The 27,593-nt window shown below is 62.7% G+C and overlaps 1 protein-coding gene across 3 annotated transcripts in view; it reads right to left on the minus strand.

Moving 5' to 3' along the window:
• The window catches only part of BAHCC1 (BAH domain and coiled-coil containing 1), a 56,776-nt gene that overhangs the window by 19,708 nt on the left and 9,475 nt on the right, over window positions 1–27,593 (minus strand). For 2 of the 3 annotated variants that reach the window (XM_027517977.1, XM_027517976.1), the window contains exons 2-7: window positions 16,980–17,159; window positions 6,443–6,565; window positions 1,230–2,978; window positions 823–931; window positions 297–523; window positions 30–188 (exon numbers count right to left, since the gene is read on the minus strand). In XM_027517977.1, the coding sequence (XP_027373778.1) occupies window positions 30–188; window positions 297–523; window positions 823–931; window positions 1,230–2,978; window positions 6,443–6,565; window positions 16,980–17,159 (2,547 nt within the window). The remainder of the gene's footprint in view (window positions 1–29; window positions 189–296; window positions 524–822; window positions 932–1,229; window positions 2,979–6,442; window positions 6,566–16,979; window positions 17,160–27,593) is intronic. The other variant, XM_027517978.1, reaches the window with a different exon arrangement.

Consider the following 27,593-nt stretch of genomic DNA (forward strand, 5'->3'; position numbering starts at 1 on the left):
GCAAATAGCCTGGCCCGAGAGGCCCTTACCAAGCGCATGGGGGGCCGTGTGGGGTGTGGGCTCAGAGGGCAGGATGACTAGTTGTGTGGGGGTTTCCTGGGAGAGGGGGAAGACGGGGGGCATGGAGCCGGGCACGGATGCAGGGAAGCCGGGGGGCAGATTCTGGTGCAGGGCAGGGTGCCCAAGGCCTGTGGAGACATGGCACTGAGGTCAGACAGAGCAGAGCAGGAAACAGGGCCCTGGGCCGGCACTGACCACCACGCCCACCAGGATTCTTGTCCTGCCCCGTGCCCTACCTGCCCTCAGACACTGACCGTAGGAATGTCCTCCCATCCACAAGGAGGGGCTGCGGGTGCGGGGCAGCCAGGGAGGGTGGGCAGGGTGGGGATGGGGGGCCGGGTCCCCGGCCAGCTGGCTGCTCTGCAGGGAGGATCCCCCGGTGATCATGAGATGGGGGGCCAGGTCCCCGGGACAGCCGCCTGATGGGTGGATCCGGGCGAATTCCACAAGGTCCTTGTTGTCCCTGTCCATCATGGGGGTGGGTTAAGGCTCCGCACAACCAGCCACCCCAGCCCAGCTCTTCCACCCCACCCTGTGGGGTCACGCTCAGTACCAGCACTGGTCCCCTAGCCAAGGGGAAGTTAGCAGAACTCCCTTCAAAGTGGGCAGAAACCCCAGCACAGCCTGGGGGTGGGTGCACAGCTGTGCCCGGAGACAAGTCACAAAACCTGACATTGTGGCCACTTAATCCCATGTGGCACCACTGGGCACCCCCAGGGCCGTGGCCCAGTCCCCAGCCCAAAGGTGCAGCCTGATTCTTACTGCAGCAGCAGTTCACGGCCGGCGAGCCCCAGGCGGTCCTCACACAGGCGGGCCCTCTCCTCCTCGGCCTCCAGGTCCAGCGGGTGGGCGGAGCGGGGCCCACCGCCAGCTGCACGGGTGGGAGATGGCAGAAGGGGTGAGGGTTGGGTCGGCTGGGGAGCCACAGCTAAAGCAAGCAGGAACCCCACTTCGAGCCAGGAGACTGATGAACTGAGGGGGTCTCCTGCCCTGTGAGCCTCACGGGAAAGGTGCAGGGCAGGTCAGCTCAGCCCTAGGGAAAACTGCAGATGTGGGGAGGTGATGGGCGTGAAAGCCTGGGGTCTAGCCCTGGGAGCCCTAGGTGAGTGGACTGGGGCAAGTCAGTGACACCCCCACCCCCTGCCTCCCTCTCCGTGGAGGGTCCGTACCTTTGAAGGTGGGGGCTGCCCGGCCCTGCCGCCCTGTGTTGGCACCGTAGGCTGACTCCGACCGGCTCACCGTGTCCTTCTGCCTGGCCAAGGCTACCGCAATGCCCACGGGCGGCTGCCGCACCTCCCCATCACTGTGGGTGGCATCATGCTCCCGGCTTCGGGCACAGTCGGGCCTTTCCACCTCGCCCGGGGCCTGGCCTGCACCCTTGGAGGCTGGGAACTTCCCGTCCTGCTGGGCACAGCTGGCCTTCAGGCCCCCGAGGCCCACGAAGGGCGCCTTCTGGCCAATGACCAGAGCTTGGTTGCTGTACTTGAGCAGGTTCTTCATGGCCGAGACCTCGTCGGGCGGGGTGGGCAGGTCCTGTGGCAGGAGGGCAGCCTGCTGCAGGGTGCCACCAAAGGGGTCCAGATAGGTGCCTGCCTTGCGCTCCTCGCCAATGGCCATGGTGGCCCCCTGGCCTGACTGGACATTCCACGGGGGCGGGGGCGGCCCGCCATAGCCCAGAGACGCCAGCTCCAGAGACTTGCGCTTGGCCTCAGCCCCGCTGCCCCCCGGTTCTACCTCAGGGGCCACCAAGTGCTGCTGATGCCGGATGCGAGCCACCTTCTGGGCCCCGGGGGCACCCACAGGAGTCTCCTTGCTGGCAGCCTTGTCTAAAGTGCAGCAGGCCTGGGTGACCTTCCCGCCCAGTGGGTCCTGGTGATTAGGCCGGGCGCAGTCTTGCGAGGGAGCAGGCAACTCAAAGTAGCCGCTTTTGTCCAGACCCGCTTTGGGGAGCCCGGGGAAGGGGGCCTCGGGGCCGGCACTATCCAGGTACTCCAGGCCCTTCAGTCGGGGGTTGAGGGCTGCCTCGAAGCTCCCGGACCGCCGCTCACCCTTGCCCTCGGCCTTCAGGTGGGCATAGGAGACCCCGTAAGGCGCAGCATGGTCAGGTGCGGCAGCCACCTCCAGGTGCCGGTCCTTGCTCTCACCCACCACGGCACAGGCCTCGGCCGCCTGAAAGGGGCGGCTCTTGTCGGCCAGGTGTCCCACGGAAGGCACGAAGGTGGGCCCGCTGGCCTTCAGGTCCCGGGGGACTTTGTCCTGCAAGGGGCAGAGCCCATCCGGGCCCCCATGCAGCTGCAGGCAGGGGAAGGGGCCGGCTGCGGCCGTGCTGAGGGGAGGGGGCGGCCCTGCGGGCAGGCCGGACGGCACTGTGTACGACACGGCGTGGTGCAGCATCTGCCTCCGCTCCAGGCACTCGCTGAAGGCTGGCCCGGGCTCTGCGGGGCCCGCCGCCTCCTTGGCGCAGCGTCCAGAGGCCGGCACGCCCACACCCGGCCGCCCCAGCACGGCCCCCGCGCAGCTGGCCAGCGCAGATCGGCCCAGCTCGCCGTCGAGCACCTTGGTGTTGAGAAGGCAGGAGGCCAGGTGCTTGGGGCGGCCTTCACAAGCTCCCCGGGCCATGCTGCCCTCCTTGCAATGAGAGTCCCCTGGCACGGGCAGCACCAGCTTGTGCCGCCCCCGGGCGACGTCCTCCTCCGCTGCCGGCCGCTCCTTGCCCTCCACCGCCTTGCCGGCTTTCTCTTTGCCCATGAGGAAGCGGTCAAACTCCTTGGTGCCCTTCTGCAGGTGGCTGGCCTCGCCCCGGTCGCGGCTGCAGGAGCCCATGGGGTGGCCGGGGGCAGCCCGGGCCACACTGGGGAAGTTGTGGTTGGCGGGCAGAAGCGTGGGCTGGGGGGGCAGGTTGCGCAGGTAGAAGTTATCTGCGTGCCAAGAGAGCTGAGGTCAACAGGAAGCCCAAGGCAGGGGCCAGAGGGCTTAGTGCCCCCAAGACACTGCTCCAGGTGCCTCCCCACCATCACCGGCTGACCCTGACCCACTGGCACTTTCCGGGGAAGGTTTATAACTGTCGAAAACATGTTAACATAAACATCACCACTTTAGCCATTTTAAAGCTTGCCATTCAGTGGCTACTGTGCTCATGGTGTGCAACCTTCGGCCCTATCCATTTCCGGAATTTTTCATCGTCCCAATCTGAAGCTCTCTGTCCCCGTTCAATACCGACTCCCCATGCCCCAGAGGTTCTGACTTACGTTCACCCCTAGGAGATGAACGCTGAAAAGAGCACAGCTCCCATGCCCAGCTGGACCCTGTGGACTAGGGGAGGAAGGGCGGGAGCGGGTGGCAGTGTGTCCTCGCTGGACTCAGCGGGGTGGAGTCTGGGGCTGCAGCATCTCCCCCAGCCCCACACGATGCTGGAGGAGTGCAAACTGATCAGGTCTTTACCAACAGCCATCAGAACCCTAAAGGCTAAGGAGGCTGTGGGCTTATAGTTGTATGCTTAGTCGCTCAGTCGTGTCTGACTCTTTGCGACCCCATGGACTGTAGCCCACCAGACTCCTCTGTCCGTGGGATTTTCCCAGGCAAGAATACTGGAGTGGGTTTCCATTTCTTTCTCCAGGGGCTTATAGTTGGGGGATGGCTAAAAGTGGACAGCATGTGCTATGATGTGGCCACTACACAGCTCAGGATGCCCAGCCACATGGGGAGTTATCTGAGGCAGGCCCCTGAAAGCAGGATAGCACACTGTGGACAGCAAAATGGATGGCCTTTAGTAGCCCCCTGTAAGTGCCAAGATACCCCCGCCCAGGAGGAAGTAAGGCCCTGGGCGGACGTGCATCTGAGAAGGGGCCAGGAGTGAAGGACCCAGCCTACCTACTTTCTGAATACTCTGAGAGGCCCCCAACCCTTCTGCACCAGGGGCTAGGGTGATCCTTTAAGGAAGGAAGAAAGGAGAATGGTCCAGACGGCCACCCCTACCTAGTCCATTCTGGGCTCTCGATGTCTCTGCAGCTCTGGCCCATCCTGCGTGAGTGGCTGGGGGGTGTTCCCCCAGCTCCCTGTATGGGGCCAGCCTGGGGCCCCCCTAACCTGGGGTGCCTTGCTCTCTACCTGGGTCCCTGGCCAGCCCTGCAGACACCCACTGCTCCCTAAGCTGGGGCTGGGTTACTGGGGACCTGGAAGGGCTGCCCCTCTCTACACCCAGCTGGGGTGGCGGATGGGCAGCCTGGATGGCCTGGAGCCTAGAGAGGGAACAAAAGAAACATTTGGAACTTGTAAAACTGTCCTCAGTCGTGTAAATTCCTTGTCAATTTCCTGCTAATTAAAGCAAGGGGGAAGAGGGTAGCCTGGGCTAAACCTAATTAGCTCAATTTCCAAAACCAAAGTGTTCTTGGGTGAGGCTCGGCCACAACACTGTGAGAGCCAAGGAGGCCGCCAGAGCTCCTGGAAGCCAGCGGCCCACACCCTGGAGGGGGTCCCTAGCTCTGGGTCGGATTTATGGGGCTGGGACCACCTGCCTGCTCTTGACAAGCGCTGTCAAAACAGCAGCACATGCGGGGGCTGATGTGGGAGGTGGAGGGACTCAGGCCACGGCCTGTGCGGGGTTCTCCTCTGGGCAAGAGCACCTGGGCTCCAACCCCGAGGAGACTGGCTCCCTGGGCATCCAGTGTCTGTGTGAACCCTTCATGGGGCCGGGGAGTGCTCCTGGCCCGTCTGCAGGCAGGGTCTCATCCACCCCGACCCAACCTGGCCAGCTCTGGGCTGGGCCAAGTGAGAGTAAGGCCTTCCACAACCTCAGCTGCCCCGCCTGGACAAAGATGCCAGGTTGGCTCCAGGACACAGACACCCCAATGTCACAGAGTGGGAGGCTGTGAGGAAACGAGGGGACGGTGGCGGGAGGGCAGGAGGACTGGCCACAGGGCCCACCCCCAACCTGCCTCATGGGGTCACCACTCTGGGGTCCCCTTCCTTCTCTGAGACCCTTCAGGACTCTCTCCTCCTTAGCTGCTGCTGCTTGAAGCCTGCCAGGTACGTTGTGGGCCCCTCCCCTGCCCCCACTCAGAGCCCCACTCTTAGGGTTCCCTGGAGCTGGATCTGTCCTTATTTACACTCTTCACCCGGGTGGCCCCTCTCCTTGAGCCAGATCAATCTTTCAACCCACCCTTCTGGCACTGACCTGCACCATGAGTGTGCAGTCACCCCCTGGGAAGGTGGCCCCACCCCCCAGCCCCTCAGCATGGAAGCTGAACTCACCCCTCCCCTCTGAACTGCTCCTCTGCAGGTACACCCCTTCCTGTAGCCTGGGCCATAAATGGGGGTCATCTGGGGCCCCCTGACCCTTGTGCTCCATCCAGGCTCCGCATGGGATCCCATGGTCCAGTTCAAGTCCAGATCACTTGTCATCTAAACACGGTAAGCAACCCCAGCCTCCTGGGCTTCACCCCTGGAAGATCTTTCTAAAATGCAGATGAAGTGTCACCCCACCCAAGAAAAATCCTGGACACCGGGCATCAAGGTCTCAGGCCACCCCCTACACCTGTCTCCTCTCCAGGTGGCTACATCTCCCATGGGCTCCCTGATGGGATCTGTGCCCTGAAGGCTGGGCCTTACACACACACGTGTGCGTGTGCATGTGGTATGAACACACTCTCCTTACGGAATGCCCTCCTGACCCCACCAGCACTATGCTCCTATCAGCAAAGCTCCAACCTCAGCGTACCCACTCCAGCGACATCTCCTGCCAATGGGGTAGGAGTCCCTCCATCTGCTAGGGGCACACCGTTGCCCCTGTCCCCTGCTGCTGCCTCCACCCCCTACCCCCCACCTCTGACCCCTCTGACCTCAAGCCCTGGTGTGGGTTGGGGCCTGGGCCTTGTGCTGTCTAGCTCGATGAGGCAAGAGGTATAGGCTCCTGGGGGGCTCCCCTACCCCCATCAGATGGTATTCTCCCCTCCACTGCCCCTGGGACCCCTGAGCTGCTTGGGTGGGTCGGGGCGGAGGTGCCACAGGGTAAGGCCAGGTGCTGAGGGAGCTGGGTGCCTCTCCTTCAGGGCCGTGGTTGTTTGAGATGCTTCCACTTGGGTGATGAGAGCTCATGGAGCATGGCTGTGTTTTCAGCATGCTCCCCTGACCCCGGCATGCAACCAGCTGCTTGGCCGTGGTCCTGGGCCCCGCACTTTAAATTCTCTGGGGGCCTGAGAAGCACGCCCATCCTCTTCCAGCCCCTGTCCCTACAGTGTGGCCTGAGACCTAGAGAGAAGGGTTCATCCAGGCTGGCCACCTTCATCTGGCACCCCAAAAGCCCCCGGCCCTGCCCTCCACCCCTCCAGGATTCACTGTGTCCCAGGCCCCATGCAATCCCTCACAGACCCACGCCAGCACTTGCCTTTTTGGGTTCCATAGAAACGATGTTGCCCATAGAGAACATTGCTGTTTCCATGGTGATCCAAGTGGCTCATGGGTAGGAAGGTGGATGCCAGACTCCCCGAAAATCTGGGGTACCCTGGAGCTAGAGAAGCAAGGAGACTGTGGTAGAGGCGCCTCTGGGCCACAGGCTTGCACCTGCCCTGACCCCAGCGAGGTGAGAAGCCGGCGGGTGGCCCAGGAGTGACGCCCCGCGGAGCCCGGCGTGCAGCCCGCCGGTGGGAAATCAACCCATCAATACATCATATTAACTCTGACTCGACTAATACCATCCCTCCGGTGTGGCACAAATTGAATTGCTGATGGGCTGGGGAGAGAGGGGAGGATGGAGGAGGGAGGCTTTGATTTCTCTCCCAGCAGCACTTAGCAGTGCGCGAGCTTCAAGGCAGGCCAACAAAAGGGGCTCTGGAGAGGTGTCTGGGGAGGAGGGAGATATGGCGGTCACATGCAGTGGACAGGGAGGCCCTCACAGCTCAGGCCGAGAGGAGAGAGGCGGGGCCGGACACCACCTTGGCCTGTACCATCCATAGCTGCCAGGTAAGCAAGCCACTCTGGGCTCAGTGACCCGCACCCTGAGGCTGACTTGGTTGGGTGTGGCCAGCTTCTGCCTGGCTGGAGGCCATGGGCACCGGGCTCCCCACTGGCTGGGCCTCCTCAGTGCTCTGAGATCTGCAAAATGAGCTGGTCCCCAGCCATGATGGCATCGCCCCCAGAAGAGTTTCCTGCGTTGGTCCCCAGCCCCAGACCCTCACTGGAGCCTCCAAGTCAGATCAAGCAGGCCCCTCTCTGTCCCTTTGAGGGGCCTGGACTGTCTTCTTGGACTGGCCCTGCCCAGCAGAGGACCACCAGCTACACCCCGGACTTCGTTCTGGCCACCTGGGACACACACCCTGCCTCCCAGAAGTGATGAAGACAGAAAGAGCGAACATTTGGCCAAGGAGGCCCCTTAGGCACTGGCACCTTGAGACCAGGCACAGCCGTGGCAGGCGTGTCTGTTGGATGCCCAGAGCCACCAGCCACCTGCAATGTGGCTCCTCACAGCTGGTCCTTCCCCACCAGGCCCAGCGGCGAGGGGGCGGGGGCGGGTGGAGGCCTGCAGCTGGGATGGCTGAGCCGGCTGGGCTGGGCTGGACAGGATGCTGTCTTGCTCCAAAATTCCTGCTTTGAGCTAATGCTCTTAACATTTTCCCCATGGAAAATGAGTCCCAGAGGAGCTTCTCCTGGGGACCCCATGGCTGTCCCAAGAGTGAATGGCTGCTGGGAACAGCTTCCCACCTGACTTCTGAGGCGCCTGGGCTGTGACAAGGGAGTGGGAAGGAATCCCAGGGTCTCCCCAGGGAGCAGTGGCCACGCTGGCTCAGGGTCCCGAGGCATCGGGCCCTGAGGGGAGGGTGGCGGGTCCCAGGGCGAGTGTTCCAGCCAGGTCATAGCCGTGCCTTGATACAAGGGAGCTGTGAGCCCCACTTCCTGGGGATCAGGGGTGCCAACTTCTGTCTCAGTGCATCACAACAAAGTTCAGACAAGTCTGAAGCAGGTAGCTAGCTCCGTGTGACCTGCTCGTTTACTGTTTTCTAAATTCCTCTTAGGACAGAAGCCCTTTGCTGTTTCATTGGAACTCCTGTGGCAACTCATGGCCGCATGCTCCTTGGAACACATGAGACCAACACCTTTCCAGAAGGAGGGGCTCAGAGCTACAGGACAGGCCTCCAGGCCCCAGGTCCTCAGAGGCCCTGAGGCTGGCCTGCCTGGGTGCTGAGGCTGTTGAGATGGAGGGTGGAGGCTGGCTCGATCTCTGGGTGCACGGGGGTAAGCCCTGGAATACCTGGAGCTTGCTGTGAGTATGAGGGGCCCAGGAGCAGCCCCTTGGCAGGCCTGAGGTTGGGGAGCGGGGAGCCATGCCAGTGTGGGTCGGGCTGTGGAACCCAGCTAAGAGGTAGGGATGGACAAGGAGCATTGAGAGAATGGGAAACACATGGGCATCAAATACTCTGGGAGCCCCCAGGGTCAAGGCCCCCAGTCCAAAGGGTGCACCCTGCACCCTGGTCCTGGTGGCCCCCTCGACATAGCGACCATCCTGCCCCTAATGATGCAGGAGAATGGTCTCTGGATCAGGAGATCTGAGGTCAAGCCGTGGCACCCATTCTCAAGAGGAGCTCCCCGCAGAACGCTCCCATACCAGTCCCGTTTGGAGGTTCCCCTTGAGCACATGTGTTGCAAAAGCTCTGAGAAGTCCCTGGGCGTCTCCCCACGGAGGGGCTCACATCCCTGGGCCCGTGGGAGGACACAGGGGAGGTACCCACTGCCCCCCAGGCCTATCCCTCTGCAGCGCCCTCCTGCCGAGGGCACGGCTGAGTCTGGGGAGCCTGGCCGCCTCGCCTGGTTTGTGAGTGGAGACACATCTGGAGCAGATGTTTCCAAGATGAAATGCAGCTCCTAGAAGACCTGACAAAAGCTGGGCGAGCCCGACAGGGGTGGGGGCGGGCCAGGGCAGGGGAGGGCAGAGGCCTGTGTGTGTAGTAGGGGGAGCGGTTAAAGCGCCACAGCTGTCCCCCTTTAATTGGCTGCTGTTAAATGTTTTACGGGGCCTCGTTTTGGTAAACAGAAGTCTGTAAATTCCTCCTTCCCAGACGCCCGTTTCCCAGGCACAGACCCCCCTGTGACCCCTCGGGAGGTCTGGGCCTCCTGCCCACCCGCCCTCGGCCTTCAGCTGGCCGAGTGGTGGGCTCCTTCCTGCCGCACCCTTCGGGGGACAGTGGGAGGGTGATGGCCATGCCTGTCCCTCCACTTCTGACCCTGAGCTGGTGGCCAGGGATCAGGGGACAGGAATCTATGGGGGCTCCTCCCCCCATCTCCAGTTTGCATAAAGTCCCACCCTCTGGGACCCCAGAAGGGGAGTTAGGACTGGGGGAGTAAGGATGGGGAGATGGAAGAAGAAACGGAGTAGGCAAGGGCCGGAGCTGAGTGGGGTGGCCAGGGAGGGGGAGTGTGAAGAGCGGGTGGGCATCTGGGGTGGGGGGCAGAGAGGGAGGAAGGAGAAAAGTCCTCCCAGTTCAGCCACAGAAAGGACCCTTTCTTCTTCCCAACAAGACCCTACTCTCTGAATTGAAGAGGAAAATAAAAAATGATTTTTATGAATCAGAGCAGCTGTTCTGTGACCAGAAGCCAGGGCTGCTGTAGCTGGTCTGGGAAATGCCTCAGGTCCTCAAAGGGGCTTCTGCAGAGGAGAATGTGGTGGTGGTGGGCTCTGAAGAGGGCTCCGGGAGCCGAGGATGGGGGTCGGATACCCTGGAACCCAGGGCCAGAGACCCTCGACCCTGCACTCCTTCGGGGTGGCGTGGTCCAGAACCCCAGGCTCTCACACCCCCCGAGGTTGGCTACTGCGATTGCCCCAGTTGACAGGTGAGCCCACGCTGTGTCCTTGGGCCCCCGCTGCCCCCAGAGCCCTGGAAGCCCCTGCTGAGTTCTAGGGAGAAGCCCTGGGCCTCAGCCACCACCCCACTGAAATTCCCCCCATTCTGGCCCCACGCTCTGTGTTGCCAGGAGACTTAACCCCACCCTGTGACGTGAGCGTTAACAGGGTCAAAAAGGTGACACCATCAGCACCTAATGGGGTTCAGTGACATGGAGGCAGTCTCAAGCTGGGCGGGGGCAGCAGACCAGGTCCTTGGTATCCTGGGACACCCAGCCCCTGCCAGCATCCCGCGGGGCCCTTGCTGGCCACATCCAGGAAGGTCAGGGGTGTTTGTGGGGAGTGTGCTAAGTGGGCTAAGGAGGAGAGAAGCCAGCGGGCAGCCCGCCCCTGGTGGGGGCTGCCCAGAGGGCAAGGTCTGAAGATGGAAGAGTGAGAGGGAGGGTGGGGACACTTTACAGGGGAAATAAGTGAGGGGTGCCATGGGGTAGGAGAAGACAATGGCACCCCACTCCAGTACTCTTGCCTGGAAAATCCCATGGACGGAGGAGCCTGGTGGGCTGCAGTCCAGGGGGTCGCTAAGAGTCGGACACGACTGAGCGACTTCACTTTCACTTTTTACTTTCATGCACTGGAGAAGGAAATGGCAACCCACTCCAGTGTTCTTGCCTGGAGAATCCCAGGGACGGGGAGCCTGGTGGGCTGCCGTCTGTGGGGTCGCACAGAGTCGGACACGACTGAAGCGACTCAGCAGCCGCCATGGGGTAGGAGGCTCCTCTTGTCACCCCACCAGAGAAGGTGCCTGGGAGGACCCCAGGCCTGCTGCCAGGTCTCTCAGCTGGAGAGGAAAGAGGGGTAGCCCTGGCCCCCAACATGTGCCCTCCTTGCCTGGTGGGGTCAGTTCCCACCCGATCTGCACGGCACCTCACCTCTCCTGGGTTCTGCTGTAGAACTTTCCCAGCAGCCCAAGGTGCCCCACCTGCCCCCGGCCAGACCCAAAGGCTGGGGAGGCGACAATACCTCCCCGTGGTCCTTGCAGGGCCCGCCGTCCTAGGAGGGGACCGGCTCTTGTGTCTCAGAAGGCTGACTGTCTCCTGGCCAGGTCTGGGCATGGGGTGGGGTGTGGCCTGTGACCAGCCAACCAGTGAACCAGAATCCCTTGTGGGGTGGGTCAGGGGACTCCCACCACAGGGTCCCTGAGACCCCCACCCCCAGGCCCACAGAGCTCAGTGCAGACCCTGCAGGCTTAGCAAACTGCCAGCGGCCTGACACACAGGGCTCTAATCACCCCCATGCCACCAGAGTCCTGCCCCGGCTCCCTGCTGGCTTCCTGCACACCCATGAGGGCAAGGCCTTCTGCAATAGACGCCCCCCGCCCCCCATGACGCCTTGACAAAAACATGGCCACCTCCCTGGAGGCTTGAGTTGCTAGAAAGTTCTCCCCACCACTGAGCCCTGAGCTGTGGCCAGGGGCTGCCAGCAGGGTCTGACATCAAGTCCCAAGGGCAGTTCCCCACAACGTGACTGGCTGAGTCCCTAATCAATGGGGCCAAGAATCACGCTTTTATACAGCCGGCCACACTGGGGGAAAACCCGAGCTGAACCATCTCAACTGCCCATCTCATGGGTCAAGCCCACACTCCAGGGCTCAGCAGAGGATAAAAGCCCCTCTGGATAGAGCCCCCACCAGACCACTCCACCTTCGACCAGTGTCCCGCCAACCCTGACAAGTCCCATCTTTACCCATGACAATCCCCACAGACACCTAGGCAAAGAGCCCTTGTTCCTGGAGCCCCGCACACGTCTATCCCTCTGAATTCTGCCATGCCGACATTAACTGGGTGCTGGCTCTCTTCCTGTGACATCCTTTTCATGCAGGGTGTCAGTGGATTTCCACTGTGGTACACAAGACTACTGACCACCTTAATGGGCTGAAGACGGCTTTGGAAGCTGGGCCTCTCAGGGAGTGCCCAGACCTCAGCCTCTTGCAGCTGGGGGCTGGGGCTGGGGCCTAAGGCTGGCACAAGATGATTTCTGTGCCACTGTGGCCCATTAAAGTTGGCCCAGGCACACACACTGACCCCCGGTCGCCCCAGGTTTGGGGCCTAGCTGCCTGGTCTGTTCCCAGGCTGAGTGGAGTGGCTCAGAGCCAGGGGAAGGTGCCAGGCTCCCACGGACACCTCTGGAACAAAAGCAGCAGGCAGCTAGCCCAGGAGCCAGGCGGTCATGGACAGTCCCGGGCTCCTGGCGAGTGCTGTGCAGGGAGGAGCTGGGTTCAGGCCGTACAGAGCTGAGATGCAGGCCTTAGCAGCAGCCCCTCCAGGGGAGCAGGACCTGTGACCCGGGGAGGGCTGGGGACCAAGGCTTGCTGCAGGACTAAAGCTGGGGGAGAGACAGAGTCTCAGAGCTTGGAGCTGGGAACAAACTGGCATGATCCCCCAAACCCTCACAATACCCCACCCAACACCTCTGTCTGTCAGGGAGCTCGGCTGGAGAGAGCCCTGTGCTACTCCTGATCACATCCCTTGCACCCTGTCTTCCTGGGTGGATGCTCTAAGACCCCCCTACCCCATCCTGGGGTATCTAAGATACACATAGATCATAGTGCTTGGGGGATCCTGGGGGCTTGGGGCCACAGGAACAGTGCAAGCCAGCCCGACACCCAGATGTGACACTGGGCCTCTCTCCCCAGCCCTGTCAGACCCAGTGTAGCTCACACACCCCGCCGGCTGCAAACAGCAGCCCAGGAAGGTCCCCAGGCCCCCAGCATAACAGTGGACAGTTGCTACATGGGACATGCAAGGACAGAGGGGTCCCTGGAGGTTGGGACCCGGATGGGGAGGTGGGCAGAGGCAAAGCGTGGTGAGGGACCAAGGTCACAGGGAGCAGGGCGGGGGGTGGGGCAGGACTGGCCATGCAAAGCCCTGAGAAAGCTCTGGAGGGGGTCAGAGGTCCAGATGGGACAGGCCTCCCTCTGGCTACGATGAAGCTGGCAGGAGAAGGCCTGTCTGGCAGGGGAGCCCTGATCCCCCACGTCTGGATCTGGGGAGTTCGGTCCCTTCCCCTACACTGTCCCCAGATCACAGGGTGGTCAGCTGCCCCCAATGACTCAGCCCTGCCCTTTGGCACTGGCAGGACCAGGTGGGCAGGATGGGAATGCTGCCTACATGTAGGGCATCTTTACTGAGCTAGGTGGGGAGGGGAGGTGACCATCAGTGGTCCCATGCGGGCAGATTCAGAGACCATTTTGGCCACCGAGAAAACTGAGGCCAGGAGAAGGGGCTGGAGCGTCCAGCGTCCAGGGGAGAAGGACAAGGTCCAGGGCAGGTGGAGGGCTCCTCTCGACAGCGTCACCACACCGAGACAGTGACACCAGCTGGGACCTTTGTCCCCCACACAGATGTGCTCCCAGAAGCCCTGGTGAACCCTGAAGTCTTAGAGGGGGACAGGACAGCTGAGGGGCTCAGGGAAGCCAGGAGAGGGGTTGGGAAATGGTAGGGAGTGCCCAGTGGCTCTTGGGTGCGACCCCTGCCCCAGTGGAGGCGAGCCCAGCCCCAGAAGGAGAAATAGCCTCTGGGGCGGGTGCAACTGACAAAGAGGCCGGCCCGGCTAACGGCCAGCGCTAGCACATGTGCCCGCTGCCTCCGGAGGCTCTCCCTCCAGGTGGCACAAGAGACCACGAGTGGCCTGGGCTGTGGGAACCCATCAGCCCTGTTCCTCCCCAGCTGAGCCCCCAGGAACAGAATCCCCTTTCATGGCCCTGTGGGTGGTCCCACCAGGCAGCGGGGGCGGGGGGTGGGGGGGGGGCGCGGTGGAGGAGGGAGGGAGGGGGCCCGGCCTGCTGACAATAGGGCCAGCTGTGCTGCACCCCACCCCCCCGGGGACCCACCCAGGGCGGGCCAGTACACTGGCTCACCCCTTTGCCTCAGGTCAGTTCCGCCGCCCACCCTGACCCTAGGCCCCGGAAGGGAAAGTCTCATCTCTGGCAGGACCCTTTACTTGGTGAGCCTGGGGTGGGGGGTTGGGGGGTGGGGTGGGGCAAGAGGCCCTGGATAGACAAGCTCTGCCCCAGGCCAGATGTTCTGGGGCGGCTCCTCTGTTCTGGGGTACTTGCCCTGCACCCCAGCTGCTCCACCAGGGAAGCAGGAAGCCCTGGTCCCGGCTCTGGTGGCTGTCCCCCAGATGGTGGGTTGGGTCCACCCACGGAGAGCTGAGGGCCCTGCCTGGAGTAGAAGGACCCATCATCTCTCCTGGCCCCCACTGACATCCCTCCCCCATCCCTGCCCCCGCCTCCCACCCCAGCGCCATCCTGGCCTCCTTGCTCTTAATCTAAGAACTCCTTTAGGGGCCCAGCCCTGACCATCCCCAGGCTGGAGGGGGCGCGTAGCAAGCCTGCTTTGCCAGGCACCTGTCTCCCCACCCATCCTGGGGGCAGCGAGAGAACGAGGGTGGGGCCAGACCACGGAGCAGCCCGCCCAGGCAGCCCACCCTGCCCGTCAGCCCCCCGCTCTCCGGCCATGTCGCGTGCCCCCCGCCCCACCTCGGCCCCCCTTCCCCCTGAACACACACGGCAGAGAAACAGGCCCCAGCACGCGGGCAGCCAGCTGGCACCCAGTCAAACTAGCAGCCAGGCACGCTGCCAGGGCAGCCAGCCAGCCAGCGCTGCCACTCGCCCCGGCCCCGCCCGCCCGCCGGCCTTTACGCTGGGAGCTCACAGCTAGGCGGCTGCACCACGTGGCCTGTCAGAGCGAGGCTGCAAGGAGAGGAGGGCAGGGGAACCCCGTAGGAAGGGGATCCCAGGCCGGGCAGCGCAACTGCAGGCAGAGAAGGGGAGACTGGGGCACAGGCCTGGGAGGTGGTAGGGTCCCCAGGACAGACGCACGAGCTACCCTCAGGCGGGACCTGGCAGATTGGGGGTGCGCTCCCCAGGGGCTGCTGCTCCCCTAAACTCATCTTTAGCCCCAGGTGGGCCTTGCCCTCCCCCCCTACTCTGGGTTCTGGAGCCTTTGTTCCAGGTGGGCGACTCAGAGGCCTCCTTGCTTCCCCCTGTCCTATACCCACCTGCATTTGCCCACGGAACCCACCGCCTCAACATGCACGCCCTCCCCCAAGAGACCATGGGTGCCCTCAGCCCAAGGAGGCGCCAGGGCTGGTTCGGGGCTGCTCCAACTGTCCTTGCCTTGGAGCAGCTGCCTCCCCGGCATGCACGGTGGGTAAGGGGTGGGTTGGGGGGCTGGCACTCTCCCACACCCTGTCCCCTCACACTGGGTGGTGGGAACTGCAACTTGCCAGGTGGCTCTGGGGCTGCGGCTGCGGGTGGCGGGGTGCCCCGCAGGCCGCGAGCAACTCCTCGGAGGCAGCCGTTGGCCGGGGGAAGTGAGTGTCTGGAGGCCGTTGAGGGCGCTATCTGTGGGCTGCCTCCCACCCGCCCACCCCCGCCTCTCTGGCAGCCCCCAGAGAGGCAGGACAGGGCGCCTTCTCCCTGGGCCCCAGGGCTGGTGGCACTGCCCACAAACTGCCCTTCTTGCCCGCAGGGTCCTCAAGGGTAGGCCGGAGAGGCAGGGGGATATGTACCTTCTTACGCAGAGCTCTGCCATCCTGACCCTGACCAGGGATCACCGTGGCAGCCAGCCTGGCCACACCCATGCCCCCGAGGCCAGGTCAGGGCAGGGCAGAGGCCTGGGGCGGCCGTGGGTTCAGTGGAAGCAGTTCTACATGGCTGCCGTGAGTATGCCCTGCCCGCCCCACGGCACTCGGCCCTCTCCTCCCTCCCATAGACGTTTTGGGAGCCAGAAGCTCCTGCCAGGTTCAGGAGTTCGCCCAGCAAATGCCGAAGGCAGAAGAGCTGGGAGGAGCAGGGGAGCAAGGGGTGCCAGGCATGGCCATCCCGGGAAGCCCCGATCCGGAGCCTGACACCATTGCACCAGGTGTCCCCTGGGGAGGCTGCGAGAGGCAGGGGTGGGAAGCAGGCGGCAGAGGGGTCTGGGCCAGGTGTCTGCTCTGCCCACCTGGGTCTTCAGGGCTGGCCTGGTTCCCCTTCCAGGGTAAGGGAGCTGCTCCTTATCGCCTACCCAACATGTGCGCTCTGCACGGCGCTTAAAGCCCAGATTATTTTAACAACTGTCCCTCACTCGTCACCTGTCCTGTTTGGAAAACAGCCCCTTTCTTGTTGCACAAAGAGAGGTTTCTCTCGCTCTCCGGCAGCACTGGGCGCTAATCTCCCCGCCTGGAACGCGGGCGGCAGCGGGCGCGGTGTGTGGGTCCGCATGCTCTGCAAACACAACGCCCGCCGCTCAGCAGTCATTGAGTTACGGCGGTGCTGGTGCCAGGAGCGCAGAGCCCTCTGTGCCCGCTGCCAACTGCAATTACCTCTCCGCGTGCCAGCCGCCGTCGGGCTTAACCCTTCCTACACTGTGGCGGCCGACTGGATATCAGCAACCTCGGGCTGGGGACACTGGGGCTCAGGGTCACCGCCCACATCACGGTGCCCAGGGGCTGAGCAGACAGTGCGGAGCTGGGTGGGGGTGGTGACCTTCCCTGAGAGTGCCAAGGGGAAGCTCAACATCCTAAATAGGGCCTGCAAGGGCCCTCCAGCCAGCCACAAGGCCTGAGAGTGACACGTATGAGGCACCTACTGTGTGTACAAGGCTGCAACCTAAGGGGAGGCAGGGCCAGAGAGGGACTCTGTTCTAGGGCAGGCCCCCAGGGTGGCGCCTGAGTCTGTTGACAGCTCTCTCCTCCCCTCCACTCCCTCCCAGCTGACACATCTGGAGCCCATGCCTCTCTGAGTCTGGGAGGTGGGCGCAGGCCTGCCCGGCCAGCCCAGCTGTGTTCCACATTTCCTCAGCTCCCGCGAGCCTTCCCGGCCCCACCCCTTTTCCCTCTCTGCCCATCTCTGCTGCACATCTGGCCAAGAGTTACCACCTCCCCCATGACGGCATCCTCGACAGGGAGGCAGCCCCTTGCCCCAGTGCTTGGCATGGTCTGCCAGACACAGCAGGGGAGCCCTTTGCTTCACCACAGGCCCTGGGCACCACGATCAGTGGCTCTAGCCACAGGGTACGGCTGGGAGCCTGGGCCTCTGACTTACCTTCATGGGAGTGGGAGAACCAGATCTGGGAGGTGGCAGGGTGTGAGCCCCGGTAGGCCTGCTCCGAGGGGGACGGGGTGGGGCCACTGGGGTGCGCAGAGGCCGCCGAGCCCAGGCTGCTGGTAAGGAAACTGCCCATGAAAGAGGAGGCCGGAGAGTTCCCCATCAGGCGGCTGCTGGCTGTGGACACAGTGGGCGAGAATGAGTCTGGGCAGGGACAAGCACTAAGGAGCCCTTCCCCAGGGCTGACTCTCAGGCCCCAAGGTTCCAGGGCTTTTGTCTTCAAATAGCCAAGAAGCCAAGGTGGGAGAAGCTGCCTGCTCGGGCCCTGGAGGCCTGAACACCCTCCTGTTCTTGCAAAACCCTGAAGATTGGCACTTCAGCTGAGTTGTCCTCCTTCACCCCGCCCACCACCCCCAGCAACCAGGTGCCAGGTACTGTGGGAATAAACATTCAGGGACCCAGGGCTTGAGGGAAATATCAACCCTATGGGCGGGTCTCCACTTTGGAGGCTGACTCCCCCAGGCCTCAGCTGCCGGCAGACCTGCCAGAGTGCAGCTCCCGGAAAGGCCCAGGGTCAGCAGGTCTCAGCCATCTCTGTCCTACCCCCAGGTGGCACTAGGGCTCTGGCCTTCCCCCCAGCACCCAGCAGGGTCTTCAACCTTCTCCCCAGGTCCAGTTAACCACCTCATCACACTGGATGCCCTCTACCAGGTGAGCAAGAGAAGAAACGGAGGCAGAGCAAGAGAGAACCACAGGAGGAGCCCGAGAATGGACATGGCAGGATCTGCTTTAATGTCCCCAGGGTTTCTCAGGGTCAGGCCCTCCCGGTGGCACTGAGACACAGTCAGCCATTTATGTTTCAGGATACTCGGCATTTCGCCCAGCAGCTAGCCTCCATGGCCTGCCTACCTGCACCTTTGACACTGTGTCCCCCTCTCTGCCCTGTCCAGCGGCCAAGGCCAGGCTGATCGAGTCTCTCCGGGTTACCATGGCAACCAGTGGACTGCCTAGGAATGGTGTACCCAGTGCACTCTGCGCAGTGCAGCCCCCGCTGCCAAGTGGGTGGTCTGGGCTGCACCGCTCAGCCCCTACCCCGTCAGGGACCCCTGGCACCTTGTCACCTCCATTTCATGGGCAGTGAGCCTGGCTTGGGACCATCTTAGGGGATGGGGAACAAGGTTCTGGGGGTTCACCATCCCATTAGGCTGAAAGCAGCAGCCTGGCAGGGTTTGCAAGGGTTCTGGGGGCTCCAGGAGGCTGCAGGCCCGGCCCAAGGTGAGTCAGGGCAGCTGTTTCCCTACCCGGGAGGCAGGGGGAATTTGCAAATTTGCGATGCCTCATCCAGCCTGGCTGGGCCCTGGGAGCTTCCCAGACGTGAGGTGACTCAGCAGAGAGGCGGCAAGGCCCTGGAGCGGGGGAGAGGGAGGGGCTGCCCCACGGGGACCCTGGCAGCTCCCCTCCACTTCCCTTCACTCCCATTCGAGGATGAGACTTGTGGATGAGAAAGGCCTCTCCCAGGAACTGGCCTCAGCGGAAGAGTCTGTGAGTGCTGGCCGGGTGCTAGGGTGTGAGCTGACCTCTGTGGTGGGTATCAGGCCAAAGGGAGACCCTGAAAGGACCAGAGGACCCAGGGGCAGGGGGCGAAGGTGTCCAAGAGCCAGGGACTTCCCAGACCACAGGGCTGGGACTGCCATGGGCCCCGGCCAGACCACAGGCACGTCCAGCCAGGGGAGGAGACTCTGGGCTGGGAAGGGAAGTACTGGCCTCCCGGGCGGGCGGGCAGAGCAGGCAGGAGATGGAGGGCGGTTCCTGCTGGGCTCCAGGGACCCTGGCGGGGGGCCATGCTTGTGGGATGAGTGAGGCCTCTTCCTGCCTCGCCCAGGCCCACCCCATGTCCCCCAGGCCTTCCCACCCCCGCACCCTCCCAGGGAAGTCCCTCCACCCTGCTCTTCCTGGGGACAGTGGGAAGCAACCGAGTCCAGAAGTTGGTCTGGATAAAGGATTTCTCTGGGAGCTTGGCCTGAGAACCTTGAGTTCTCCCACAGCCCAGCGGGTGGGGGCGGTGGGCGGGCCTGAGGCTGGGCGGGAGGAGTGGCCTGGCATCCCATAGGGCCCCTCCAGTCTGGATGCAGGGAAACTGAGGCTCAGAGGTGGCCCCCCTCACAGGGTCTCCCACACCGAGGCACCCTGCAGGGGCAGCAGACCACCTCTGCAGACCCACTACCCACACCCCCAGGGACCACCTACCAGGGGCAGGGGCTGGTGGGGAGCATCCCTGAGGCCCAGAGGGGGATGTTCGACTAGTCTTCTAAGCTGGAACTGGGGTGGGGATGAAGGAGATGTGGGACTTCCTGTCCCCCTCTCCCAGGAGACTGGTCCTGGCCCTGGCTGGGCACTCTTAAGGGTGCCTGTTTTGACACCATCCCAGAAGGGGATGTCCCACTGCATGGTCACTTTGGAAGGGAGTGGCACTGCAGCTCAGCAGCCCCGGTCCCAGCTCCACGAGGCAGGGGACACACCGACAGGCTGAGCTTCCTGCTGTGTGCCCACCTTGTCCAGGCCAGCCACTCTCCCAATTTGGGGGACCCTCTTGGAGACTTTCCTGAGTCCATAAGAAAGGAACCCTTGCTCCTGAGTGTGGGAAGTGAGTGGCTGGGACGGCACTCCAGTCTTGCCCTTTGACCTTGGTCCAAGGCTCCCCGGGGCCCTCCTTTGCTCCAAGCCTTTTGGGGATGCCCCTGCTTCTCCATCTTCCCCAGCCTTGTGGGCAGTTTGTGGCCCCAGTGTCCGGTCTCAGGCTGGACCATTTATCTCGCGGGTGGGGGTGTCTTTTCCCTCCTTTTTCCTTTCACACTGAAAAAGGAAGAGGCTTATCACATGAATGTTATGTCTTTATATCTTCACTGTAAGACATTCATATGACAGATACAACAAGGAAGGAAACAGAGATATCAGGGACCCCGCTGTTCTGGGGCACAGCCACACGCATTCCAGGGACCACTTTCCAGGCACTCGCCCTGGTGGGCCACCTGCGGGTTCCCAGGTGTCCTCTCCTAAGGCCCCAGCCCACAGCAGCAGGTCCCGCCAGGGGCTCTCATACTCCCTGACTGGCAGGCCAGCCCTGGGGGATGGGCGCTAGGCAGCTGGAAAGCCAAGTCCCCCGATGGGCCCCCAGCCTGGACCCTGCTCAGTTGGTGGGTTCCATGAGCCTTGCTCCAAAAGGGTCAGTCTCCTCCCGCCATCCTGGGCTAGAAGTCAGCAAGCTGCCGCAGGTCCTACAGGCTTTGCCAGGTGGGCACTGCCATGATGGGTGTCAGGGAGGGGATGGCTGGCACCCAGAGCCTCCCCTACCCCATCTGACCCCTGACCCTAGACAGAGCATCCATGCTCCCGTGTCACTTCCACCTCCAAGGACTTCGGTCACGGCCCAGCCAGCAGAGGCATGGGCAGACCTGGCTGCCACCTCCCAGCCCCCGCCCGCCGACCAGTAGCCAGTCCCAGACAGAGCCTTAGCAGAGGCGGCCTGGGCCCCGGCCAAGGCTGGAGCTGCATGGCCAAGTCTGGCCGGGAACTGGGCTGGAGACTTCTTTCCTCTTGGCAAGGTCCTTGCCCAGGGAGTGTTGTGGTTAGCAACCCAGGAGGGGACAGTGGGAGCCCTGAGCAGCAGGAAGGGCCAGAGGGGCTTTCGGCTCAGAGCCCCCCGGGGGCTGGGAGCCCTGACCCTGGCACTGTCTGCCCTAGCCCTTCTCACAGCCTTGTATTAGTGTAGGTCACCGTGATCCCAGGTGGCGGGCCCACCGTGGGACTGACAAAGGGATGGGCATCATCACTGTTGGCCCCGCAGCCTCTGGGGTTTGGATGTGGCCTGTCCAGGGAGCATGGTCATGGTGGCCTGTGCCCTGCGTCCTCTAGGGTCTCGCAACAGAGCCATCTGGCCAAGTTGAACATCATCTCAGGACTGAGACCTGAACAGGGCCACTGAGGCAGACAGTTCTGTAGCCACACACCAACCCCCAGCCCGTTGTCCCCACTGCCCGGCCGGCTCAGGCCAAGGTCTGCAGCCCCAGACACAGGGCTCCAGCCCCGACTCCAGCGCCGCCTCAGCTCTGCCTGGGACACCACGGAGGCCTGGCCCGGGTGCCGGGCTGGCTGAGAAAACCACTCCGGAAGCCAGAATGCCCGGGAGGGCTGGTTGACACCCCCACCCCCCGCCATGGCCCAGTTCCTCAGGCCCGGCCCTCACCCCCGGAGGCCTACTCGTTCCCACGCCCCGAGCCCAGACAACCTGGACCGGGAGACAGGCCGTACCTGGGCCCTGGCCGTGTGGCAACTTCCAGCTGCCCCAGCTGGACGGGGCTGGGCCGGAATCCCCTGACTGCCTAGCCTGCGCTCACAAGGCCATTCTGTGCTGGCCATGCCCGAGGCTGCCCCACGTGCCCCCAGGTGAAACCAGGGGGAGTGGGCCTTCCTCTGCCAACCTGTTTGCCAGGCCCACCTGCTGCAGCCAAGACATTCAACAGAAGTTGGGCAGGCCAGAGGGGTGCAGAGGGGGCCCCTGCCGTGGAGTCCAGGGGTGTCCCAAGGAGCTTCCAGTCCAGGGAGTGTCTGACGGGCAGCAAAGTCACCAGAGCTCAAAGTGCTGGCACTCCAGAGGCTGGCCCTGGGGCCCTAGATGACCCAGGGCCTGCCCACCTCCTCTGCCACCAGCGTCTACCTCCCCATCAGCCAGGCGGATGGAGGGACAGACATAGAAGGGTCTGGGAGAGCCCGGGAGCGGGAGCGGGAGCCCGGAGTACAGCAGCGGGAGCATTTGTTTCGACTTAAGTGAGCTACCTTTTCTGGAAACGGTGAAATGGGTTGTAAAAAAGCACACACACAAAAGGCCTCCCTGTGATGGCTGGCGGCCGCTCCTGAGAGTCAAGCCCTTTCCGGCTCCCCTGCCGCTGCTGGAGGCCCAGCTGATGGGCCACTGGCACGAGGCTCCCCAGGGGTGCTGTGTCTGGCGGCTGTACCCACCCACCGCCCAGAACCGCTCCCGCCCTGCTGCTCACACCTGCTCAAGGCGCCCCACCGCCCCCAGCCCCTGGCAGAGCCCGCCTGGGTGCTGGGGACATCCAGCCCCCCTGGGGCCATCCCTGGATCTCCCCTAGGACCTCAGGGGCAGCTGAGACACTGCCGTGACGGGTGGCCTGCCTGGGAGGCCAAAGTGCCCCTTGGGTGCTAGAACAGGCCCCCCCACCCCGAGGGATCCAACTGGAGAGGAGGCAGGAAGGCTAACAGCCCACCATGTGGACTGTTCACATTCCTCTCATTCCAGGAGAGGGAAGGGGAGGGCGGATGTCCATCCCGGGTGTCCGTGTGGACAGAGGTGGAGAGACCTCGGTCCAGCCTGCCTGCAGGCGGGTGGGCGTCCATCTGTCTGGCCACCCAGGAGAAGAAAATGGGGAGAGAGACAGGGCTGGGGATACCAGGCCCAGGTGGGAGGGGCTGCTCTGGACTGCCCCACAGGAAACCCAAATCGCGCAGAGCAGGGGCCGGGCCGTAGAGGCTACGCTGCACTGCCGGCCACCAGACCCGCTCTGGGTGCACATGCGTTCCGGGCTTAATTGCTGATGTCACCAGTGACACTCCCCACTGGGCTGGAACCCATCAGTGGCCCAGGCATGAGATAATGTATGTGTGTGTGTATGTGTGCACGTGGGCGTAACAGGCAGTGAAGCGAGTATGTGGGCACTCAGGGTGTGTCAGTGTGTGTGCATGGCTGAGAGTGCATATGGGCAATGGTCACGCACACAGGCTACAGATGTGCATGGAGGTCTGGGGCCGGGGCTCTGAGTGTGCGCTCAGGACACGGGTGTACACACCTGGCTCTGAGTGTGTGCGAGGTGGTGACTTGTTTGCATGTGAGGGACTCACACACAGGCCGGGCCAGCCCTCAGGGACGCTGCTTCCCAGGGTCACACCCCCACCAAACCGGTCTCCTTACTGGCCCAGACTCTGAAAAAGGCTTCAGGCCTTGGATTCCATGTGACGCCCACGGTGGCAAGTGAGAGACGCCAGTATGCCCCTCTCTTTCTCCACCATCGAGGGCTCATCCAGCTTGCTCGTGGTGGAAGGGGAACTCAAGCCTTAAGGCTGTACCAAACTGTGGTCCCAAGACCCCCGACTCCCTGCTGCCTGGGAGTTGGCCCCCTCCCTAGCCCAGCGACTCAACCCATAGCCACCTGGGCCTGACACTGAATCCAGCAGTGGTGTGGGTTCTGGGGGCAGCAGGCAGGTTGCGTGGCCATCTCCCCACAGACACCTGATCCCTTTGCGGTGAAGAAGCAGCTCAGGAGCCCCCTCGGATCTGAGACCCCCTCCCAGCAGGGTCGGTCTTACTGACAGGCTCTCAGAACCCAGAAATTGTCGGGATCGGGAGCATTCCCCTCTGTCCTCGAATCGGGGGCCTCCTGTCTGGCTCCCCTCACTTGCTGGGTCTCAATGGACACAAAACCTGCCCTGCTTTCGGCCATCCTCTGCTGCCCAGCCCAAGTCCCTGAGGACGCCATCCAATAACCCCAGCTGCCATCCACAGCCCCGCGATGATACAGGGATCAGAAGAGGAGGCAAGACAGGACTAGGGAGGGAGGAAGGAAGGGCAAGAGAGAAGGAGGAGGCTGGAGGCGGGAACAGAGACAGCTGCAGCGGTGGGAGAGGGGGTGCTGGTGGGAGGCGGCATGTGGGGGCCAGCAGAGGGGACAGAAGGCGCGCCTCCGCCAGCCCCGCCCTGAGATGTGGGGGTAGCCCCGGTGAGGGGTGTCTGCCCAGAACATGCAGGCGTCACATGGGAAGCCCCTCTCCGCTGGTCCAGGAGAACCTTCCAGAAGACCTGGTTGGCCCAAAGGCAGCGTCTCTCAGGCCATAATAGGAAAACTCTGTGGTTGCTGAGCCACCAGGCCCACAAGTGTAGAGGCAATGATGACAGGGGACAGGCCCAACCACCAACAGCCCAGAACTAATAAAAGAAAAGGAAAACCGGATATAAGTCTGGTTCTTATTAAAAGGGTAAATTTAGCTTTCTGGCTGGAGGGGGAGGGGGGCAGCCAACACTCCCCCCTGGGGCCGCCCTCGGACTCTGGCCGAGAGAGTGACTCAGAGGGTTGCTCCCCCTCCTCCTGTTCTTCGCACCTTCTGGGGTCTCCACCTCGCTTCCCTCTCACACCCTCCCTGGCAAGCAGCCAGCACTCCCCCTCCAGGACACCTCTGAAGGCTGGGGCGGCGGGGGGTGGGGGGGGCGGCGTGGGGAGGTGACCAGCGCCACCCCCTCCAAACCCCGCCAGCCAGAGAAGGAGCCTCAGCCAAAGCATCATACCATGTTGAAATAAGCCAGCTGCAACAAGACGAATGCCCTAGGGGCTGTAGTCCAGTGTGAACATCAGGGTGCGCGCACACACACACCCCCCCCGAGCCCCTGGACAGGGTCATAGGGGCCCACCCTGTTCTCCTACACTCCATCCGCTGGACCCCAGCGCTCAAAACCTTGAGCTAGTCTGGGACACCCCTCTGTCTCAGCTATGAGCAGGCAGGGCAAGAGGGGAGGAGATGGCAGGGTTGGGGGCAGGGCTGTGCCTCTCCAGGCAGAGACCTTCAGGGAGCTCACATTCTTGAATGTCTGACAGGCCACCCTCTGCAGCCCATCCCTGTCTTCTGAGACTCGCAGTAGACCTGGCCTCCCCACCCGACTATCTAACGTCCGAGACCAGAAGCAGGAAAAGGCCTGGCACTGGGGCTGGGGCTGCTCCTGGCTCCAGGCAGGAGGAGCACTGTGGGGGGGCAGCTCGCTGGGAAGTGGGATCCCCCACAATGTGTTCCTGGGGGCAGCGCGACCCGCCCCGCAGGAGAAGGGAGATGGGGCGGAGGGCAGGGTGCACCCAGGGCTCCTTATCCTTGTAGCTTCTTCTAACAGCACTGCTCTGACAAACCACCCCACTCCCTTCAAAGTACAGAGATAGAGTATTTTAATTTCTAAAGACGGCGAGTGTAAGTAGAGAGAAAACCTCAATTCTCTGGTGTACAACTACAATATTTCTGGGAACTGTCAAAATGAGCAGGGCAAGGAGAGCTGTTTCTGGGGTGGAGAAGGGCACCCCACTGATTGAGGGTCCCAAATAGGGATGGAGTGCCAGCCAGCCCTGGGGAGCCGGTAGGGGAAACAGGCTCAGGGCAGCCCCACAGGAGCTCCCAACGGAGAGAAGACCCCCGGCACACGCAGCTAGCCCACAGCCTGTGCACCCAGCCCCACTGCAGGGCGTGCGGGGCAGGGGATGGGGGGAGCTCAGGCAGAGAACCAGCCTTGGATCTCCAGCCCAGAAGCCTGCGCTCCTGTCTCCTGATGCGACCACAGGGCAAGCAAGTTGGCTTGCTGAGTCTCCACCACCTGGATCCCACCTGCTTCAGGGGTAGGAGGCAGCAGGGAACTCAGCCCTGAGACTCAGGACTGACTCCCTCGCCTGATTCACAAGCTGGGCTTGAAGCAAGTGTCATTGGCAAAGGCTCTGCTGCCAGAGCAGAGGAGGGGGCTCTGTGCTGGGCTGCCAGAGTGGTTCCAGGTCTCCAAAGGGTGCCCCCCACTCCAGTCTAGAGACCACAAGATGCACCATGACCCTCCTAGCCACCTAGTCCAGCAGCCGGTACCCGGGCCAGCTGCCCACTCCTCAGGAGGGCCCAGGGCATGGTTGGGCTGCCCTGAATCTCCATTGGCTCCAGGTAGTCCAGTGCAAGTGCCCAGGGAAGCTCGGGGCACATGCTGACCTCGCTGGGGCAGGCAGCTGATGTGGGAATATGGGGAGAAAGTGCGGCCCAGACCAGACAGCATGAACGTCCTTGTCACCCAAGCCACAGACTGGGTCCGGAGTTCCGGCCGGAGAACGAAATCCTAACCCAGCTCATTCGTTAGACAGTCACTGAGCAGCCGCGGTGTGCAGGGTCACCAACCCTCACCCTGGCATCCAAGGAAGCCGCAGGCTGCCCAGGCACCCGGGCCTTCAACAATGGCCCTCGGGCCTCTCGGTGACCCACACTGGCCTCACAGCTGCTTGGGACCATCTCACTGGCCTTTATCTTGGAGCAGACGTTTGACAGGTAGAAAGACGCCGCTGCTTGTGTGCACCTTCCAACTTTTCTTGATTTTACCTGTATTCACACTTGTTAAAGGCTTTTTAAGAGTTCGCCTAAAGATGCATTACAATTTAATTGAGCTTTAATTTTAATATTAATTTAAAACAAATTAAAAGCTTATTTTTAGGAGACCCAAAGGGATGCAAAATGTCTTGAAAAAGGGACTGGCTTCAGGCAAACTGCCCTCAAGTGACCCGCTGGCCAGGCATGTGGCAGGGCAGCTGGACAGGGCAGCTGCCCCATCGGGCAGACTGGGAAGTCCTGGGGGACCCCAGGTCCGGCTTCTTCACCTGCATTCTGTGTAGGGCGAGGAGGGCTGTGCCCACGAGCCAGGGACAGAGGGATCTGCTGGCACCCTTCCGCGTGGTGCTGCCGAGGCCAGGAGGCGCCACGGGCAGGAGCCTGGTCCTGTCCTCACTGCACCCGTGTCCGAGCCTAGGTCCTGAATCTTGCCTGCTGGCTGCCAGGACCCTATAGGGGGTGATGAGAGGAGGCATCAGGGCCCATGCCCCACCAAGTGAGAGCTGCAAGGACGTGAGTGCTGCCTGGGCAAGGAGAAGCAACCAGGATCTGGAGTAGCAGGGCTTGTGGGAAAGAGCCTCCAGGAGACGTGCAGGCAGCGGGTCCCACTAACTGCCACCAGCCCCAAGCAGCCACGCACTCCTGCCAGGCCAGGCTGGGCGCTGAGGCTGAGAACCTGGAGCAGCTCCTAGGCCTCCTGGTGCGTAAATGCTGGAAACAGAGCGGTGTAGCATGGGGGCCCCACCTGGCTATACAACGCTCAGGTGCCCACAGCCCCCCGCCACCACACCTGCCGGCCAGGGAGGCACACGGAGCAGAGGGTGAGGGGCCACAGCCCTGCTCCCTCATCTCTCCTGAGCCCTTATTTTTGTCTTGTTGGTTGACCCCTAGTTCTTGCCTACTCAGTCACCCAAACAGCCACCATAGAGGGGAGGGAAGGGCAGCTCTTCCCAGCACGTGTCCTTCCTTGCCCCCCAGGCCTTAGGGCCCAGGTGAGCCCATTGGCTTTTACCCTCTGATCCATCGTAGGTGCCCCATCACACACAGAATCTCCTGTTGATGGTGAAAGAGCCACCTGCAGAGGGTGCCAGGGCCAATCAAGAGACAGGCAGGAAGTGGCCCCACCTGTTGCCCAGATTTTGCTCCAACAGATCCCTCCTTTACTGGAGTGGGATGGGGCAGGGGAGTCTCTGCAGGGACGGTCCCCGTCCTGAGCCTTGTTCCATCCCCACCGGCCCCTTCTCTCCACAGCCCGACCTCACGTGTGCACCCAGGGGCCAGCCCTGGTGTCATACAGATGACGCTGGGCTGTACTGCCCAGCAGACCGCTCCCTGCCACGCTCTCGCCCCTGCCATCGAGTATGGAGCTAAGAAGGAGGGGATTGCCCTTCCTGCCAATCTGTTTAGCTCTGACATCTTTTTAAAACACAG

Source organism: Bos indicus x Bos taurus, chromosome 19 (assembly GCF_003369695.1).
Source record: "Bos indicus x Bos taurus breed Angus x Brahman F1 hybrid chromosome 19, Bos_hybrid_MaternalHap_v2.0, whole genome shotgun sequence".
NCBI lineage: Eukaryota > Metazoa > Chordata > Mammalia > Artiodactyla > Bovidae > Bos > Bos indicus x Bos taurus.